Genomic DNA, 18,664 nt, shown 5'->3' with positions numbered 1-18,664 from the left:
GCCCAGAAGCTAGAATATGCATATAGTTAGTATATTTGGATAGAAAACACTCTGATGTTTCTAAAACTGTTTGAATGATGTCTGTGATTATAACAGAACTCATATGGCAGGTGAAAACCTGAGAAGAATCCAACCAGGAAGTGGGAAATCTGAGGTTTGTAGTTTTTTAAGTGATTGCCTATCCAATATACAGTGTAAATGGGGTCGGATTGCACTTCCTAAGGCTTCCACTAGATGTCAACAGTCTTTAGAACATTGTTTCAGGCTTCTACTATGAAAGGGGAGCGAATAAGAGCAAAACACACATTTATTGTCTAACATGGGAGTCCTGGGAGTACCATCCGGTGCTATTTCTGTCTTTTGTGATACCTCTCCTTCTTTGGAAAATGGCTGTATGGTTTTCTGTGGCTAGGAGCTGACCTAACATAATCGCAAAGTGTTCTTTTGCCGTAAAGCCTTTTTGAAATCAGACACTGTGGCTGGATTAACAAGAAGTTTATCTTTAAAATAGTTTATAATACTTGTATGTTTGAGGAATTTTAATTATGAGATTTCTGTTGTTTGAATTTGGCACCCTGCAATTTCACTGGCTGTTGGCGAGGTGGGAAGCTATCGTCCCACATATCCCAGAGAGGTTTTAACCTGTAATGAAAGTATTCCCCCATAGTTCTCCTCGCCTGGGCATGTTCAGTACAAAAACTTTTTTGGGAACAGTGCAGATGGAAATCTATGAACGTAACTGTAACGGTTCTCCTCGTCATCTGAGGAAGAGTAGTCAAGATCGGACCAATGCGCAGTGTGGTATGTGTCCATGTTAATATTTAATAAATCAACTGAACACTGAATAACAAAACAACAAAGAGAGTGAACAAAACAGTCCTGTAAAGTGCAAACACACAAAACAGAAAACAACTACCCACAAACACAGGTGGGAACAGGCTACCTAAGTATGGTTCGCAATCAGAGACAACGATTGCCAGCTGCCTCTAATTAGGGAACCATACCAGGCCAAACACATAGAAATACAAAACCTAGACTACAAAACATAGAATGCCCACCCCAACTCACGCCCTGACCAACCTAAACAAGAAACATAACAAAGGAACTAAGGTCAGGACGTGACAGTACCCCCCCCCCCCCCCCCCCAAAAGGTGCGGCCGCAAAACCTAAACTCGTAGGGGAGGGTCTGGGTGGGCATCTGTCCACGGTGGCGGCTCTGGCGCGGGACGTGGACCCCACTCCACCATAGTCTTGGCCCCTTACGTGGCGCCTTTGGAGCGGCGACCCTCGCCGCCGACCTCGGTCTGGGGACCCTTGCAGCGGGCCCGGGCGACTCCGGCAGCGCCGGAGTGAAGGGTGACTCCGGCAGTGACTCCTCTTTCACCCCAGCTGCCAAACTAACCCTGATACAGTTGACCATCCTACCCATGCCAGATTACGGAGACATAATTTATAGATCGGCAGGTAAGAGTGCTCTCGAGCGGCTAGATGTTCTTTACCTTTCGGCCATCAGATTTGCTCCTTATAGGACACATCACTGCACTCTATACTCCTCTGTAAACTGGTCATCTCTATGTAACCGTCCTCACTCCCCCCTGAAATATCTACTGCAGCCCTCATCCTCCACATACAACACCCGTTCTGCCAGTCTCATTCTGTTAAAGGTCCCCAAAGCACACACATCCCTGGGTTGCTACTCTTTTCAGTTCGCTGCAGCTAGCTACTGGAACGAGCTGCAACAAACACTCAAACTGGACAGTTTTTTCTCAATCTCTTCATTCAAAGACTCAATCATGGTCACTCTTGTGGCTTCTTTCTGTGATGTATTGTTGTCTCCACCTTCTTGCCCTTTGTGCTGTTGTCTGTGCCCAATAATGTTTGTACCATGTTTTGTGCTACTACCATGTTGTGTTGCTACCATGTTGTTGTTATGTTGTGTTGCTACCATGCTGTGTTGTCATGTGCTGCTGCCTTGCTATGTTGTTGTCTTAGGTCTCTCTTTATGTAGTGTTGTGTTGTCTCTCTTGTTATGATGTTTGTTTTGTCCTATATTTATATTGTATTTATGTTTTATTTTTAATCCCAGGCCTCTGTCCCAGCAGGAGGCCTTTTGCCTTTTGGTAGGCCGTCATTGTAAATAAGAATTTGTTCTTAATTGACTTGCCTAGTTAAATAAAGGTTAAATGAAAACAAAAATAAATAAAATGGTATTGTAGAATTCTAGTGACGCTGTTTACTCAGTAGTGCTGAATTTCAGCCTCAGCTGATTTTCTTTAAATCAATCAAATGTATTTATAAAGCCCTTCTTACATTAGCTGACGTCACAAAGTGCTGTACAGAAACCCAGCCTAAAACCCCAAACAGCAAGCAATGCAGGTGTAGAAGCATGGTGGCTAGGAAAAACTCCCCAGAAAGGCCAGAACCTAGGAAGAAGCCTAGAGAGGAACCAGGCTATGAGGGGTGGCCAGTCCTCTTCTGGCTGTGCAGGGTGGAGACGATAACAGAACATGGACAAGATGTTCAAATATTCATAGATGACCAGCAGGGTCAAATAATAATAATCACAGGGGTTGTAGAAGGTGCAACAGTTCAGCACCTCAGGAGTAAATGTCAGTTGGCTTTTCATAGCTGATCATTCAGAGTATCTTTACCGCTCCTGCTGTCTCTAGAGAGTGGAAAACAGCAGGTCTGGGACAGGTAGCACGTCCGGTGAACAGGTCAGGGTTCCATAGCCGCAGGCAGAACAGTTGGAACTGGAGCAGCAGCACAACCAGGTGGACTGGGGACAGCAAGGAGTCATCAGGCCAGGTAGTCCTGAGGCATGGTCCTAGGACTCAGGTTCTCCGAAAGAGAGAAAGAATTAGAGAGAGCATACTTAAATTCACACAGGACACCGGATAAGGCAGGAGAAATACTTCAGATATAACAGACTGACCCTAGCCCCCCGACACATAAACTATTGCAGCATCGGTCGGGAGACACTGTGGCCCCGTCCGACGTTTAAACATATAGATTTTTCTTTGTACTTCCTTCATTCCAATGCATTAGCTGTATCAGTTGATTCATCATTGTTGCTTTTGTCAGGTCAGTCAGCTGTTTAGAGAACTCATTGCTTTGTTTTTCAGGTGTACGCGGGTATTGGAGGTCTCCTTGCTGTCTGTGGTCAGAAGAGTATCCCATTTATTTAGCTTTATTATTTTCTATCAATATTTGTTGTCTTTCCTGGAACAGCTGATGATGGTCGACAATATCAGTAGACAACTAGCCAATAGCTAGACACCAATACGCATCCAATCCATCCAACAAGTATACGTTAATGACAGTAGGCCTATAGTTGACTCTTTTGGTTAGAAGCATTTGATTTGGCAATGCCACAGGCCTACATTATTTTGTGTGCCCATGAAAACAGTTTTCAAGGTGAAACATAATGAAATGTTATGTTGGCATAGAAACACTTACAGTGGATTTTCTGAGATCTCCAAGATTCAGATATCGTACAGAGTTTAAGTTCAATGTTTTAATTCAGTTGTTAAATGCTTAATAATGACAAATACATGTCATTAATGTACGGAAAGAAAGGTAGTGTTTTATTTCACAGGATCTGTGAAGACTCCAAGTGTTCAACTCATGTAGGGCTATTATATGGAATGCAGGCTACCTGTTCTGCATGTGTTCATATGTGTAAAATTTCCTCGGCTGAAAGGGTAGGCTACCGGCAGTGTTTTATGCCTAGTGGAGGGTAAATGCAAGTAAACGCAGTTTACACTCCTTTTTTTTCAGAAAAATACATTAAAAGTATAGGGAGCGTAATTTATTTTCTCACCGCGACCGGCAATCAGAGTTTACCCAACTATTTAAAAAATTTTTTTTACCACTACATCACTGGCTACTGGTAAGCCTATTTGACATTCATGGTAATACACAATAGCCTATACAAGTAAATGAACTGTGTGTTAGGGTGACCATCACGTTTTTCCGGGAGGCGGGAGGCCTGTGTACCAGAGTCCTAGCTTAAAAATGGACCAATAGAAGTATAAAGAGTGGTTCCGGTGGAATGTAGGAATGGCAACATGCAGGAACGCCCCGCATTGCTGGGCGCAAATGCACCCTTCTCGAGATGGAGAACAACAGATGCCGGTGACCCAGTGGCATGTATTCATGTATTCATGAATGCCAAGGGAAGCCAGGCTTCCACAAAAAATGTACCAAGAAAAAAATGACCAATACTAAATTATTTATCTTTTGTCTCTCTGAGGTTTCATCATTTCCCTTCCATTTGCAAGAGGCTGAATGTATCTCAATGGAGGAGGGGCGAGCGAAACAGCGCCCCTCTGGCTCTGTATGTGTAGCCCATCTATCTGATGCTGTCTGGTCGAAAAGAGTATGACATTGTTGCTGCCCTTTGCATTGAATGCAAGGGGAGCTAGCGAGCATTTGGTCTCCCTTGATATTTTTTAAAAATACAATAATATCCAAACAGCTTTGAGCTAAACTGAGTGAGCTAAACTGTGAACGGTCCTGGCACACCAAAAAAAAGTGTGAAGGGACGCCAGTTTGGATTTGGCTTCACACCAATCACACCACATCAAGCCAAATGTCATTGACAGAAAAAAACATGTGAATTGTTTCATCTTGTTGTGTTGTTGTCCTCAGGTGACTAGCTAGCTAACTAAAATTGTCCCTTTCCTAAATTAGCCATGGACTGAGATAGGGATTTGGACTTGTGGTTTTGCTTAATGATCCAACCATAAATTCATACATTGTGCCTCTGGCCTGAGAGGATGGAAGTTCAGTATGTAGCTAGACGTAGTAGGCAAATGTTAAGTAGCTGGCTAATCGTTTCCCATGAAAGGAAGTTAGGCTCGCGATCAAGCATTTTAGCCAGGTAGTCTAGGACAACAAAAACTAAAAGTGTGCACTGCGTAACAAAGTCATAGACTGTTTTGGCAACATGAAAAAGGAGGATGGCATTGCAGTTTCTCTACAAGTAGTATGAGTCAACATGTTTTTTCTCCTTATGCACACACAAACACACAAATCAGTATCACGGACTGCAACATGAATGTTTAAAGTCATCAGTGTATTAGACTAAGCATAGGTGGTTTGATGATGTTGAAATGTTGAAGTTGAAATGTTGCTGTGGTACTGTTTTCTTTGCGAATTGTGTTAATTTTCTGGTGTTCTAAATCAATAGTTGTTTAGTAGTCTGAAAATCTCGGCAACATTGACTTGATTGACCATGCTGTAGGTCATGTAACTTCGTTACATGCAATACGCTTTTGTGAACTCCACCAGACATGTTGCTCTCCGTTTTTGTGATGAAACAAAGGTGTGGTTGAATCTATTCTGTGTTTTCTTATTGTCTTGGCCTTATGCCTATATATCAAGGTGGCAAGTCATATGAACTAGCCGGTTATATAGAGCAAACAACGCAAGTATCACAACACATCGGTTGTAATATGTTTTTTCCCTGGCTTGGCTTCCTCAATGACTTTACTCATGCGCCACTACTGCGGTGACCATAGCAACGAAATAAACAAACATTTTCAACATGTGAAAAAGTGAATAGTTGTAACACCAAAAGCATTCATAAAAAAGTATTTAAAGGCAGGATAAAATATTAACTCAAAATGAGGTTAGAAAACAATGATTTGTTATTGTTAGACGTAACTCTGTAAACCTATAATCATATAATTTCACAGTCAGCTAAATTAGATGATTTGTTAAAGGACGTGCTGATTTATCACCACGCAGGCTACTTTGTGTTGAGCGTGTTGGAATGGGAACGCGCCTCAACCAATGAAAACTGTTGGTGGGCGAGGCCGGTACGGGCCGAACCCCCCTCGTTACATGTGCTGCAGCGAGGGGTACTTGCTCCGGTGTGCACGCGGCATTTCTTTGCGCTCGGAACAATGGACAAGGATACAGGTGGAGAAAATATAAACGAATTTCGAGAGAATTTCATATAGGCTGCTGGAGTGTAGGCCTACAAAATAGATAATTTGGTCACGGATGTGTTTTTTTTTTTTTTACTGTGTATATTACACATTTACTTTGTTTAGCAATGCATTCTAAAAATGTTGGACCATTTTGCGAATGTCTTCCATTTCAGGTAAGATATCTATAGCACACGATTGAAACAATTCTTAATTTGATAACCATACTGTGTTGGTGATATAGCTTAAAACTGAGGCAAACATATTCAGGAGAATATATCTATCTATCCATGAACTTTAGTGCGCAAAGTTCCAAACGCATTCTTGAAGGTTTCCAAAGTACCCTATATTTTCAGAGGGGCGTGCCTACGGTGCCTTCGATGGTATCCGTATGGTCTCATATTTAGGTATCTTAATAATAAATGCACTATTACAACGACAACGTCGAATCATCATTATGGCTGTTCTCAAACGTGTGCTTCTGCCATACCAGTTAGTGAATATGCCAAAAGGCTAAACCACGTTTTGAAAACTGTGCTGATATAGCTGATACCAGCTCCATTTCCCCCACTGGCCAGAATAGGCCCGTGATTTAACTTCTTCTCACTGAAGGTCAATGGTGCGTAAAGAACCCCTCAGGGTTGAATCCACAGGGCACATTTTACGGATCAAATCGTGTAGTTGAGGGTAAAAACTATTTTGTAACTAATTTATAGCCCTCCACATTACAATCAAGTTGGTCATGCTGGTCTATAACGCACACATGAAAGGTCTATGTATGAATTCTATGAAGTCAAAGTAATGTCATCTATTTTCCCATTCACAAAGCATTTATAGCTAAGCACGTCATGGTAATTAACTGTGCAGTTTGCCACTCTGATCTATAACACCAACGTTAAAGGTCAATGTTAGAATTCTATGTAGTCAATGTAATGCCATTTCCATTCATATAAACATACCTCACTTATCAAAAAGAACACGGACACAACACAGAATTTTCGGCCTAAAGAAAATATGACCATTTTCTAGATGAAGCACATTAAACAATTACGGAGGACTTCGTTTTATATGTTTACTTTTTCTTGAATAGATTTAACAAAGATTCATATTAAAAGCATTCCAATTAAATTCCCCATTTCAGACTCATAGCATTAACTATTTAAGTGAGTAAAACATACTAACACAGGGTGTTAAAGCTAGTAGCTAGCTAGCCATTTCACACCGGTTACACTTACCCCCCTTTGACCTCTTTCTCCGCAGCCACCCCAGCAGCTGGGCAGAGCCCAAGTGAGTTATCTGTTAGCATCAATGTAAAAATATACATATGATGTCATCTATCGAAACGCTTCTACCGCGCAACGCTAACTAGCTAGCCATTTCATACCGGTTACACTTTGAATATCAATCTTTGTTAAATATATTGAACAAAAATATTATCGCAACATGTAATCATTTCAAAGATTTTACTGAGTTATAGTTCATATAAGGAAATCAGTCAATTGAAATATATTCATTAGGCCCTAATCTATGAATTTTACATAACTGGGAATACAGATTTGTATCTGTTGGTCAAAGACACCATAAAAACAAGGTAGGGGTCTGGATCAGAAAACCAGTCAGTATCTGGTATCACCACCATTTGCCTCATGCACGTGACACATTTCCTTTGCATTGAGTTGATCAGGCTGTTCATTTTGGCCTGTGGAATGTTGTCCCACTCCTCTTCAATGGCTGTGCAAAGTTGCTGGATATTGACGGCAACTGGAACATGTTGTCATGCACGTAGTCCCAGAGCATCCCAAACATGCTCAATGGGTGACATGTCTAGTGAGTATGCAGGCCATGGAGGAACTGGGACATTTTCAGCTTCCAGGAATTGTTTCCAGATTCTTGCGACATGGGTCCGTGCATTATCATGCTGAAACATGGGGTGACGGCGGCGGATGAATGGCACGACAATGGGCCATCAACAAAATGAAATGTTTTCGTTGTCTGTAGCTTATGCCTGCCCATACCATAACCCCACCGCCACCATGGGGCACTCTGTTCACAACGTTGACATCAGGAAACCGCTCGCCCACTCAATGCCATATACGTTGTGAGGCCGGTTGGACGTACTACCAAATTCTCTAAAACAATGTTGGAGGCGGCTTATGGTAGGGAAATGAACATTAAATTCTCTGACCACAGCTCTGGTGGACATTCCTGCAGTCAGCATGTCAATTGCACGCTCCCTCAAAACTTGAGACATCTGTGGCATTGTGTTGTTTGACAAAACTTCACATGTTAGAGTGGCCTTTTATTGTCTCCAGCACAAGGTGCACCCGTGTAATGATCATGCTGTTTAATCAGCTTCTTAATATTCCACACCTGTGAGGTGGATGGATTACCTTGGCAAAGGAGAAATGCTCACTAAGACTGATGTAAACAAATTTGTGCACAACATTTGAGAGAAATATGCTTTTTGGCATATATAACCTTTCTGGGATCTTTTATTTCAGCTTATGAAACATGGGTCCAACAATTTGCATGTTGCGTTTATATTTTTTCTCAGTGTATATTCAAGAAAAGTCCAACTGAAAAATGTAAGTAGTATTAACTTTAGTAGGAATGATTATTCAGCGGGGCCTCCCGGGTGGCGCAGTGGTTAAGGGCCATCAGAGTCCCTGGGTTCGCGCCCAGGCTCTGTCGTAACCGGCCGCGACCGGGAGGTCCGTGGGGCGACGCACAATTGGTCTAGCGTCGTCCGGGTTAGGGAGGGATTGGTCGGTAGGGATCTCCTTGTCTCATCGCACACCAGCGACTCCTGTGGCGGGCCGGGTGCAGTGTGCGCTAGCCAAGGTTGCCAGGTGCACGGTGTAGCCTCCGACACATTGGTGCGGCTGGCTTCCGGGTTGGATGCGCGCTGTGTTAAGAAGCAGTACGGCTGGTTGGGTTGTGTATCGGAGGACGCATGACATTCAGCCTTCGTCTCTCCCGAGCCCGTACGGGAGTTGTAGCAATGAGACAAGATAGTAGCTACTACAACAATTGGATACCACGAAATTGGGGAGAAAAAGGGGTAAAATTCAATAAAAAAATTTTTTTTTTAAATGGAATGATTATTCAGCAATGTCCTCAACATCCTCAGCAAAAAACATTTGGTGCTAGCTACATCTATTAAATTGAAATAAAATGTTCATATTATTATTATTTTGATATACAGTACTAGTCAATAGTTTGGACACACCTACTCATTCAAGGGGTTTTCCTTATTTGTACTATCTTCTACATTGTAAAATAATAGTGAAGACATCAAAACTGTGAAATAACACACATGGAATCATGTAGTAACCACAAAAGTGTTGAAGAAATCAAAATACATTTTATATTCTTCAAAGTAGCCACCCTTTGCCTTGATGGCAGCTTTGCACACTCTTGGCATTCTCTTAACCAGCTTCACCTGGAATTATTTTCCAACAGTCTTGAAGGAGTTCCCACATATGCTGAGCACTTGGTGGCTGCTTTTCCTTTACTCTGCGGTCCAACTCATCCCAAACCATCTCAATTGGGTTGAGGTCGAGTGATTGTGGAGGTCATCTAGTGCAGTACTCCATCACTCCTTCTTGGTCAAATAGCCCTTACACAGCCTGGAGGTGTGTTGGGTCATTGTCCTGTTGAAAAACAAATGATAGTCCCACTAATCACAAACCAGATGGGATGGCGTATCGCTGCAGAATGCTGTGGTAGCCTTGCTGGTTAAGTGTGCCTTGAATTCTAAATAAGTCACAGACAGTGTCACCAGCAATACACCATCACACCTCCTCCTCCATGCTTCACAGGGGGAACCACACGCGTGGAGATCATCCGTTCACCTATCTGCATCTCACAAAGACACGGAAGTTGGAACCAAAAATCTCAAATTTGGACTCATCAGATTAAAGGACAGATTTCCACTGGTCTAATGTCCATTCCTTGTGTTTCTTGGCCCAAGCAAGTCACTTTTTCTTATTGGTGTCCTTTAGTAGTTTTTTTGCAGCAATTTGACCATGAAGGCCTGTTTCACGCAGTCTCCTCTGAATAGTTGAGATGTGTCTGTTACTTGAACTCTGTGAGGTATTTATTTGGACTACTATTTCTGAGGTTGTTAACTGTAATGAATTTATCCGCTTATCCTTTTTTTTTTTTCTTGTGGCGGTCTTCATGAGAGCCAGCTTCATCATAGCGCTTGATGGCTTTTGCGAATGCACTTGAAACTTTCAAGGTTCTTGAAATGTTCCAGATTGACTGACCTTCATGTCTTAAAGTAATGATGCTGTTTCTCTTTGCTTATTTGAGCTGTTCTTGCCATAATATGGACTTGGTCTTTTACCAAATATACCTATCTTCTGTATCCCACTCCTGCCTTGTCACAACACAACTGATTGGCTCAAATGCATCAAGAAGGAAAGAAATTCCACAAATTAACATTGAACAAGGCACACATTGTTGATTGAAATGCATTCCAAGTGACTACCTAATGAGGTTTTTTGAGAGAATGCCAAGAGTGTGCAAAGCTGTCATCAAGGCAAAGGGTGGCTACTTTGAAGAATCTAAAATCTATTTTGATTTGTTTAACACTTATTTGGTTACTACATGATTCCATATGTGTTATTTCATAGTTTTGATGTCTTCACTATTATTCTACAATGTAGAACATTAAAACTTGTTTTTCAACCACTCCACACATTTCTTGTTAACAAACTATGGTTTTGGCAAGTTGACATCTACTTTGTGCATGACACAAGTCATGTTTCCAACATTTGTTTACAAACAAATTATTTCACTTATAATTCACTGTATCACAATTCCAGTGGGTCAGAAGTTTACATACACTAAGTTAACTGTGCCTTTAAACAGCTTGGAAAATTCCAGAAATTATGTCTTGGCCTTAGAAGCTTCTGATAGGCTAATTGACATAATTTGAGTCAATTGGAGGTGTACCTGTGGATGTATTTCAAGGCCTACCTTCAAACTCAGTGCTTCTTTGCTTCACATCATGGGAAAATCAAAATAAATCCTCAGAAAACAAATTGTAACCCTCCACAAGTCTGGTTCATCCTTGGGAGCAATTTCCAAATGCCTGAAGGTACCACGTTCATCTATACAAACAATAGTACGCAAGTATAAACACCATGGGACCATGCAGCCGCCATACCGCTCAGGAAGGAGACGCGTTCCGTCTCCTAGAGATTAACGTACTTTGGTGCGGAAAGTGCAAATCAATCCCAGAACAACAGCAAAGAACCTTGTGAAGATGCTGAAGGAAACATGTACAAAAGTATCTATATCCACAGTAAAACAAGTCCTGTATTGACATAACCTGAAATGCCGCTCAGCAAGGAAGATGCCAATGCTCCAAAACCATAAAAAAGCCAGACTACGGTTTGCAGCTGCACATGGGGACAAAGATCTAACTTTTTGGAGAAATTTCCTCTGGTCTGATGAAACAAAAATAGAACTGTTTGGCCATAATGATCATCGTTATGTTTGGAGGAAAAAGGGGGGAGGCTTGCAAGCCAATTAACACCATCCCAACTGTGAAGCACTGGGGTGGCAGCATCATGTTGTGGGGGTGCTTTGCTGCAGGAGGGACTGGTGCATTTCACAAAATAGATGGCATCATGAGGTAGGAAAATTATGTGGATACATTGAAGCAACATCTCAAGACATCAGTCAGGAAGTTAAAGCTTGGTTGCAAATGGGTCTTCCAAATGGACAATGACCTCAAGCATACTTCCAAAGTTGTGGCAAAATGGCTTAAGGACAACAAAGTCAAGGTATTGGAGTGGCCACCACAAAGCCCTGACCTCAATCCTATAGAACATGTTTGGGCAGAACTGAAAGAGCGTGTGCCAGCAAGGAGGCCTACAAACCTGACTCAGTTACACCAGCTCTGCCAGGAGGAATAGGCCAAAATTCACCCAAATTATTGTGAGAAGCTTGTGGAAGTCTACCTGAAACATTTACCCAAATTAAACAATTTAAAGGCAATGCTACCAAATACTAATTGAGTGTATGTAAACGTCTGACCCACTGGGAATGTAATGAAATAAATAAGAGCTGAAATAAACAATTCTCTCTACTACTATTCTGACATTTCACATTCTTAAAATAAAGTGGTGATCCTAATTTTTTACTAGGATCAAATGAAAACTGAGTTTAAATCTATTTGGCTAAGGTATATGTAAACTTCTGACTTCAACTGTTTACAACAAATACACTGCTCAAAAAAATAAAGGGAACACTAAAATAACACATCCTAGATCTGAATGAAATATTCTTATTAAATACTTTTTTCTTTACATAGTTGAATGTGTTGACAACAAAATCACACAAAAATTATCAATGGAAATCAAATTTATCAACCCATAGTCACACTCAAAATTAAAGTGGAAAACCACACTACAGGCTGATCCAACATTGATGTAATGTCCTTAAAACAAGTCAAAATTAGGCTCAGTAGTGTGTGTGGCCTCCACGTATCTGTATGACCTCCCTGGGCATGCTCCTGATGAGGTGGCGGATGGTCTCCTGAGGGATCTCCTCCCAGACCTGGACTAAAGCATCCGCCAACTCCTGGACAGTCTGTGGTGCAACGTGGCGTTGGTGGATGGAGCGAGACATGATGTCCCAGATGTGCTCAATTGGATTCTGGTCTGGGGAATGGGCGGGCCAGTCTATAGCATCAATGCCTTCCTCTTGCAGGAACTGCTGACACACTTCAGCCCCATGAGGTCTAGCATTGTCTTGCATTAGGAGGAACCCAGGGCCAACCGCACCAGCATATGGTCTCACAAGGGGTCTGAGGATCTCATCTCGGTACCTAATGGCAGTCAGGCTACCTCTGGCGAGCACATGGAGGGCTGTGCGCCCCCCCCCAAAGAAATGCTACCCCACACCATGACTGACCCACCGCCAAACCGGTCATGCTGGAGGATGTTGCAGGCAGCAGAACGTTCTCCACGGCGTCTCCAGACTGTCACGTCTGTCACATGTGCTCAGTGTGAACCTGCTTTCATCTGTGAAGAGCACAGGGCTCCAATGGCGAATTTGCCAATCTTGGTGTTCTCTGGCAAATGCCAAACGTCCTGCACGGTGTTGGGCTGTGGACGTCGGACCCTCATACCACCCTCATGGAGTCTGTTTCTGACCGTTTGAGCAGACACATGCATATTTGTGGCCTGCTGGAGGTCATTTTGCTGGGCTCTGTCAGTGCTCCTCCTGCTCCTCCTTGCACAAAGGCGGAGGTATCGGTCCTGCTGCTGGGTTGTTGCCCTCCTACGGCCTCCTCCACGTCTCCTGATGTACTGGCCTGTCTCCAGGTAGCGCCTCCATGCTCTGGACACTATGCTGACAGACACAGCAAACCTTCTTGCCACAGCTCGCATTGATGTGCCATCCTGGATGAGCTACACTACCTGAGCCACTTGTGTGGGTTGTAGAATCCGTCTCATGCTACCACTAGAGTGAAAGCACCGCCAGCATTCAAAAGTGACCAAAACATCAGCCAGGAAGCATAGGAACTGAGAAGTGGTCTGTGGTCACCACCTGCAGAACCACTCCTTTATTGGGGGTGTCTTGCTAATTGCCTATAATTTCCACCTGTTGTCTATTCCATTTGCACAACAGCATGTGAAATTTATTGTCAATTAGTGTTGCTTCCTAAGTGGACAGTTTGATTTCACAGAAGTGTGATTGACTTGGAGTTACATTGTGTTGTTTAAGTGTTTATGTTTATTACTTTATTTTTTTGAGCAGTGTATATATGGGGGATTGGAAATGATGCAGACAATAACATTGATGGAAGGTACAATCTATCTGTAATATCAATACCCCCCCCCGCCCCCAGAAAAAAAAAAATTAGGCCAACGAGGTTTCAGATGGCACTCTATCCCAGATCTTCCAAAGTGAAAGTGGCTTATTTTTTTGTTCGATGCGGAGATAGAGCAGTGTCTGAACTAGGGCTAATGTTGTCCAACGACCTCTTATGATGCGTAAAGTATGCAATGTCTCCTGTCACTCCCAAATTCGGGAGGACTATCAGGGCAATCTACCCTTCCAATGAGTTCTTGCATTAGAAAGCAAAATAGAAACCACCTAAACTAAATGCAAAACTGTTTGGACAGCTGAACAGTCGGCAGTCAGTTACTCTACAGTATTTCCAGTAAATCTGCTTAAGGGATCCCGCTAGCTGACATCCTCTGTTCTCTGGTTGACATCACGGTCTGTTATATGACTGTCTGTTATGTAAAGCTGCAATTGCTGCCCGTCTGTATCTGCTCTCAGCCACCATTTCCAGCGTCTGCCTGAGGATGTGTGTTGTTCCCCCAGGGCTGGTGGCGGTACTGCTGACGGTACTCCAGTGGGCAGGGCGAGGCCTCCCTTCTCCTGTCAGGCCCATCTGTGACCCCCGCGTTCTGGACCGCTTCATCATGGAGGCCCGCGACACAGAGACCGCTCTGGTGAGACACTGACTGACTGGGCCTAACCACCACTAGATGGACCTGGGCAACTTTTACATGTCTGGAAAATGTCACATTAGAAGTGAAATGGATGAGGATATTATTACAGTGTATTATGTACAGAGACACTTCATCTTTATTTGTGTGTCTGATCTTGCTCTAACTGTCAATCTGTCTTGCCTTCTTTCCCTCACGCAGCGAGGTTGCAAGGCAGGGTGTGGCGTGACAGGCACCTTTGTGGTTCCACTGACCAACGTTGACTTTGTGGTATTGGAGACAAAGGATGTGAGTAACTGTCTATCAGTTAAATACCTACTGTACATGAATAGCACAAGCCAGGGCCATATAGTATAGAGAGAAGTGTTTGGCCCATTTCCTCTGGTTTCTCTACACTGAGTGTACAAAACATTAAGAACACCTTCCTAATAAGAGCTGCAACTCCTTTTGCAGAACAGACTCAATTTGTCAGGGCATGGACTCTACGAGGTGTCGAAAGTGTTTCACAGGGATGCTGGCCCATGTTGACTCCAATGCTTCCCACAGTTGTGTCAAGTTGACTGGATCTCTTTTGGGTGGTGGACCATTCTTGAGACACACGGTAAACTGTTGAGTGTGGAGAAACCCAGTTCTTGACTCACTCAAATCTTCAATCTGCCCATACCGTAACCCCACCGTCACTATGGGACATGGTTCACGTTGACATCAGCAAACCGCTCTCACACACAACGCCATACACTTTGTCTATGGTTCAATCTTTTGTCTTGCCCATTCACCCTCTAAATGGCACACATACACAATCCATGTCTCAATTGTCTCAAGGCTTAAAATCCTTCTTTAACCTGTCTCCTCCCTTCATCTGAAATTAATAAGGGATCGTAGCTTTCACCTGGTCAGTCTGTCATGGAAAGATCCTGGTCAGTCTGTCATGGAAAGAGCCTGGTCAGTCTGTCACGGAAAGAGCCTGGTCAGTCTGTCACGGAAAGAGCCTGGTCAGTCTGTCACAGAAAGAGCCTGGTCAGTCTGTCATGGAAAGAGCTTGGTCAGTCTGTCATGGAAAGAGCCTGGTCAGTCTGTCTTGGAAAGAGCCTGGTCAGTCTGTCATGGAAAGAGCCAGCTCAGTCTGTCATGGAAAGAGCCTGGTCAGTCTGTCTTGGAAAGAGCCTGGTCAGTCTGTCATGGAAAGAGCTCTGGTTCAGACAGATCTGTGTTGATGACCGCATCTGTGTGTCCTGCATGAACTATATTTAGGGGGTAGATCAGCTTTAACATAGATTGTGGCTTCTATCAATGTATCAATGTAATTGTCTGCATCATTTCCAATCCATCATATATTATTGTCAATATATATACAGTACCATTCAAAAGTTGTTGTTATTTTTACTATTTTCTACATTGTAGACTAATAGTGAAGACATTAAAACTATGATTATAACACATATGGAATCATGAGGTAACCAAGAAAGTGTTAAACATCTATTTCTATTTGAGAATCTTTTGAAGTAGCCACTCTTTGCCTTGATGACAGCTTTGCACACTCAGGTAAATGTTGCAATTCTTCAGCCATTACCGAATCTGCAACCAAAAACAAGCTACGTATGGACAGTACCAAAACAAATGATTCAAGGATTCTGTCTCTTCGCAGCAAAATCTGCAGAGCTGGGATGGTTGTAGCCACCATATTGCCCAGAAATGTGTATAATTTAAATTGAAAAATTCAAAGTTTTGAATCCGGTGTGATTTTGTGTATCAGTTCATAAACCACATGGAATCGGTACATTGGAAATCTCGTCACAACTATTTTAAAATCTGAATGGCACAGCTGTCTTCTTTGGTCCTTAAATGAAACTGGTATAGTTTTCTTTAACCTATTTTGGTCTTTAATACAGGGCCGACAGACAAGTTCCTTACTTTTTCCCCCTTTCACTTGCCTCTTCCATTTTTTTGCGGTAATGCTACAATTAGTTGGATGTAATTTTGGGTAGAGCAGACATTTCCATATATTTTTCTTAGCTGCATGTGTGACATAACTCCAGCATTAATTTTTATGATATCATTATCAAAGATTAAAGCGTTTTTAAACATTTCGTCGCCCAACATTTTTTTTTAAATCAATTTGTATATTTGAGTTTAACCATAGTATTTGTATATTTGATTTTAACCATAGTATTTGTATATTTGATTTTAACCATAGTATTTGTATATTTGATTTTAACCATAGTATTTGTATATTTGATTTTAACCATAGTATTTGTTGTAATATTTGTGTGTTTTTTTCTGTGGTGGATTAAAGTTAAATTGCGACCAGCTTTCTATGGCTTGTTTTTAAAAAAGCAATATTTTGGAGATGATTTCATTTTTAAATGACCAGAAGTGAGTGGTTGTAATATGAATAAAGGAAAAGTCCTGTATGAACTTCCATTGAGTCCATTGAGCTTTCTGCCAATACATGTATTTACCTACAGTGTACCCATTAATACTGGAATACATTGGCCCTAATGTGCATGGTTCTTTTGCTATATACGGCAATGTATAATGACATATTCAGGGAGTTTTGTTTTAACGTATGTGTTTATGTAATGTGTAATTTGTGTGTGTTTTCCCAGACTGAGGAGCAGGCTCTGGAGGTCCAGTCGGGGCTGTTTCTGTTCGGCCAGGCCCTGGGTGCTGTGAGGGAGTCAGTGAGCCGTGCTGCCGTAAAGAGCCTCATCGACAACAACAAGAGCAACATCCACAGCCTGGGCCAGGTGCTGCGCAGCCTCCACATCAAGGTGACTCACTGAGGACTGTGAGTGTCTCGTCTACAGCATGACCAGTGGATGGGACTGCGGTGTGAGCAGGGGTTCCGTGTGGCTCAGTTGGTAGCGCATGGTGCTTATAACGCCAGGGTTGTGGAGTATGCACTCGCTGCTGTAAGAGTGTTTACTAAAATGTAAACAGTTTGTTACGTAAGACCAGGAGATGTTCCTGGTCTGATCAATTGACCAGGGAAAAACTCCTGTCCCTTTTTAAGTGGATGTGTCTCAGTGTGCACATACTGTTCCTCCACAGCAGAGAGCCTAGTTGTAGATTGGAGTCCTTGGAAAGATCATGGACCCTGGGTACAGTCAGTCAGACGTTCCTCTCCCCTCAGCATGCCACCACCTGCCTGCTGTGTTTGTTTGCTTCTCGGGTCAGAAGCCAGGAACTTTTCAGGGCAGGGCAGTTCAGTGACTGAAACGGCTTTGAGCAGGCCAGACATAGCAGTGGGAGTTATGGAAAGGGAACAGAATGTGTCTTCTATTTGGGCGCGTACCGTTTTTGGTATGGAGTAGCGGGGCGGGGCAGGAAGAAAACCTGGAATTAGAACCCCTTCCACAGAACAGAGGAGTGGTGCTTTCTTTTTAGGGTTTGTATGTTAGCCCTTGTTCTTCCTCTCGTCCATTGAACAGGACCTGTCCCTCTCTCCAGTGCCAGCAGTAGGTGACTCGGCGACCAGGAAGGTGTCGTCCCTATCCGAGCTGCTCCGTGTCCACACCAACTTCCTACGAGGGAAGGTTCGCCTGCTGCTCACCAACGCACCTGCCTGTCAACAGAACAGCACGTGATTGGAGCTTTCCCGGAAGACAGAGGCTGTGATTGGACCGTTGTTTAGAGAGAGGATGAGGTCATTGGACTTCTGCTGAAATCTCTGAATGGACTTCCAAGTATGGAATGTGTAGACAAGGTCGTTGTTGACTGGATAGAAACTGGTGGGAAAGTCAGTTGATGTGGGTGGAGCTGATGAGAAACCATGAACGAGTGAGAGAGGAAAAAAGGTCACTTCTACAACTCATTGACCTCATCGGTTCCTAGTACTACCTGTCAGTACCACAATGAGCTCCGATGCATGCAGCGGGAATAAGCCACAGACAGTACCCGCTGGGCACAGACGTCAATTCAATGTCTATTCCATGTTGGTTCAACTTATTTTCATTGAAATGACGTGGAAACAACATTGATTCAACCAGTTTGTGCCTAGTGGGTACAGATCATATGAGAAGATGATATATAAAGTCCTAAATCCAATGATTTCGATTTTTCATTTTATTTATACATTGTCTTAAAATGTGTTTTTGTATAACTTTTGTGTTATAAATCTCTATTTTCATATACGAGTGTGTACTTTGAAGTCTTTGAACCATATGTTATGATTGATGCTCAGGTTTAACATACTGTAGTCAGTGGTTTGTGTGTTCATGTAATATGCTTGTCAGTACTGTTGTAATT

General features: G+C 42.7%; 1 protein-coding gene and 1 long non-coding RNA gene across 3 annotated transcripts; one reads left to right on the top strand and one right to left on the bottom strand.

Moving 5' to 3' along the window:
* Positions 1-802: 802 nt before the first annotated feature.
* LOC149980021 (uncharacterized) lies at positions 803-7,230 on the bottom strand. The gene is made up of 2 exons (XR_016483720.1): positions 7,172-7,230; positions 803-2,841 (listed from the first exon to the last, which is right to left on the bottom strand). It is a non-coding gene; the product is annotated as an uncharacterized LOC149980021 (long non-coding RNA).
* LOC110533936 (erythropoietin) lies at positions 5,830-18,547 on the top strand. 2 transcript variants are annotated; one of them, XM_021618526.3, is made up of 5 exons: positions 5,830-6,112; positions 14,289-14,419; positions 14,618-14,704; positions 17,023-17,187; positions 17,848-18,547. In XM_021618526.3, the coding sequence occupies exons 1-5, from the start codon at positions 6,097-6,099 to the stop codon at positions 18,001-18,003; spliced, it is 555 nt and encodes a 184-aa protein (XP_021474201.1). In that variant the 5' UTR covers positions 5,830-6,096; the 3' UTR covers positions 18,004-18,547. The 2 variants fall into 2 exon arrangements, with proteins under 2 accessions (XP_021474201.1, XP_090042810.1); XM_090186684.1 differs by having other exon boundaries at positions 17,023-17,204.
* Positions 18,548-18,664: the final 117 nt, after the last annotated feature.

This window comes from Oncorhynchus mykiss, chromosome 10 (assembly GCF_057628025.1).
Source record: "Oncorhynchus mykiss isolate SJ-2025 chromosome 10, ASM5762802v1, whole genome shotgun sequence".
NCBI lineage: Eukaryota > Metazoa > Chordata > Actinopteri > Salmoniformes > Salmonidae > Oncorhynchus > Oncorhynchus mykiss.
Note: the sequence above shows the minus strand (reverse complement) of the source record. Positions and strands in the feature narration are given on the sequence as shown.

Coding starts and splice junctions, on each gene's coding strand:
- LOC110533936 (XM_021618526.3), top strand. Junction 14,420..14,617: donor GCGACACAGAGACCGCTCTG/GTGAGACACTGA, acceptor TCCCTCACGCAG/CGAGGTTGCAAGGCAGGGTG. Junction 17,188..17,847: donor TGCGCAGCCTCCACATCAAG/GTGACTCACTGA, acceptor TCCATTGAACAG/GACCTGTCCCTCTCTCCAGT.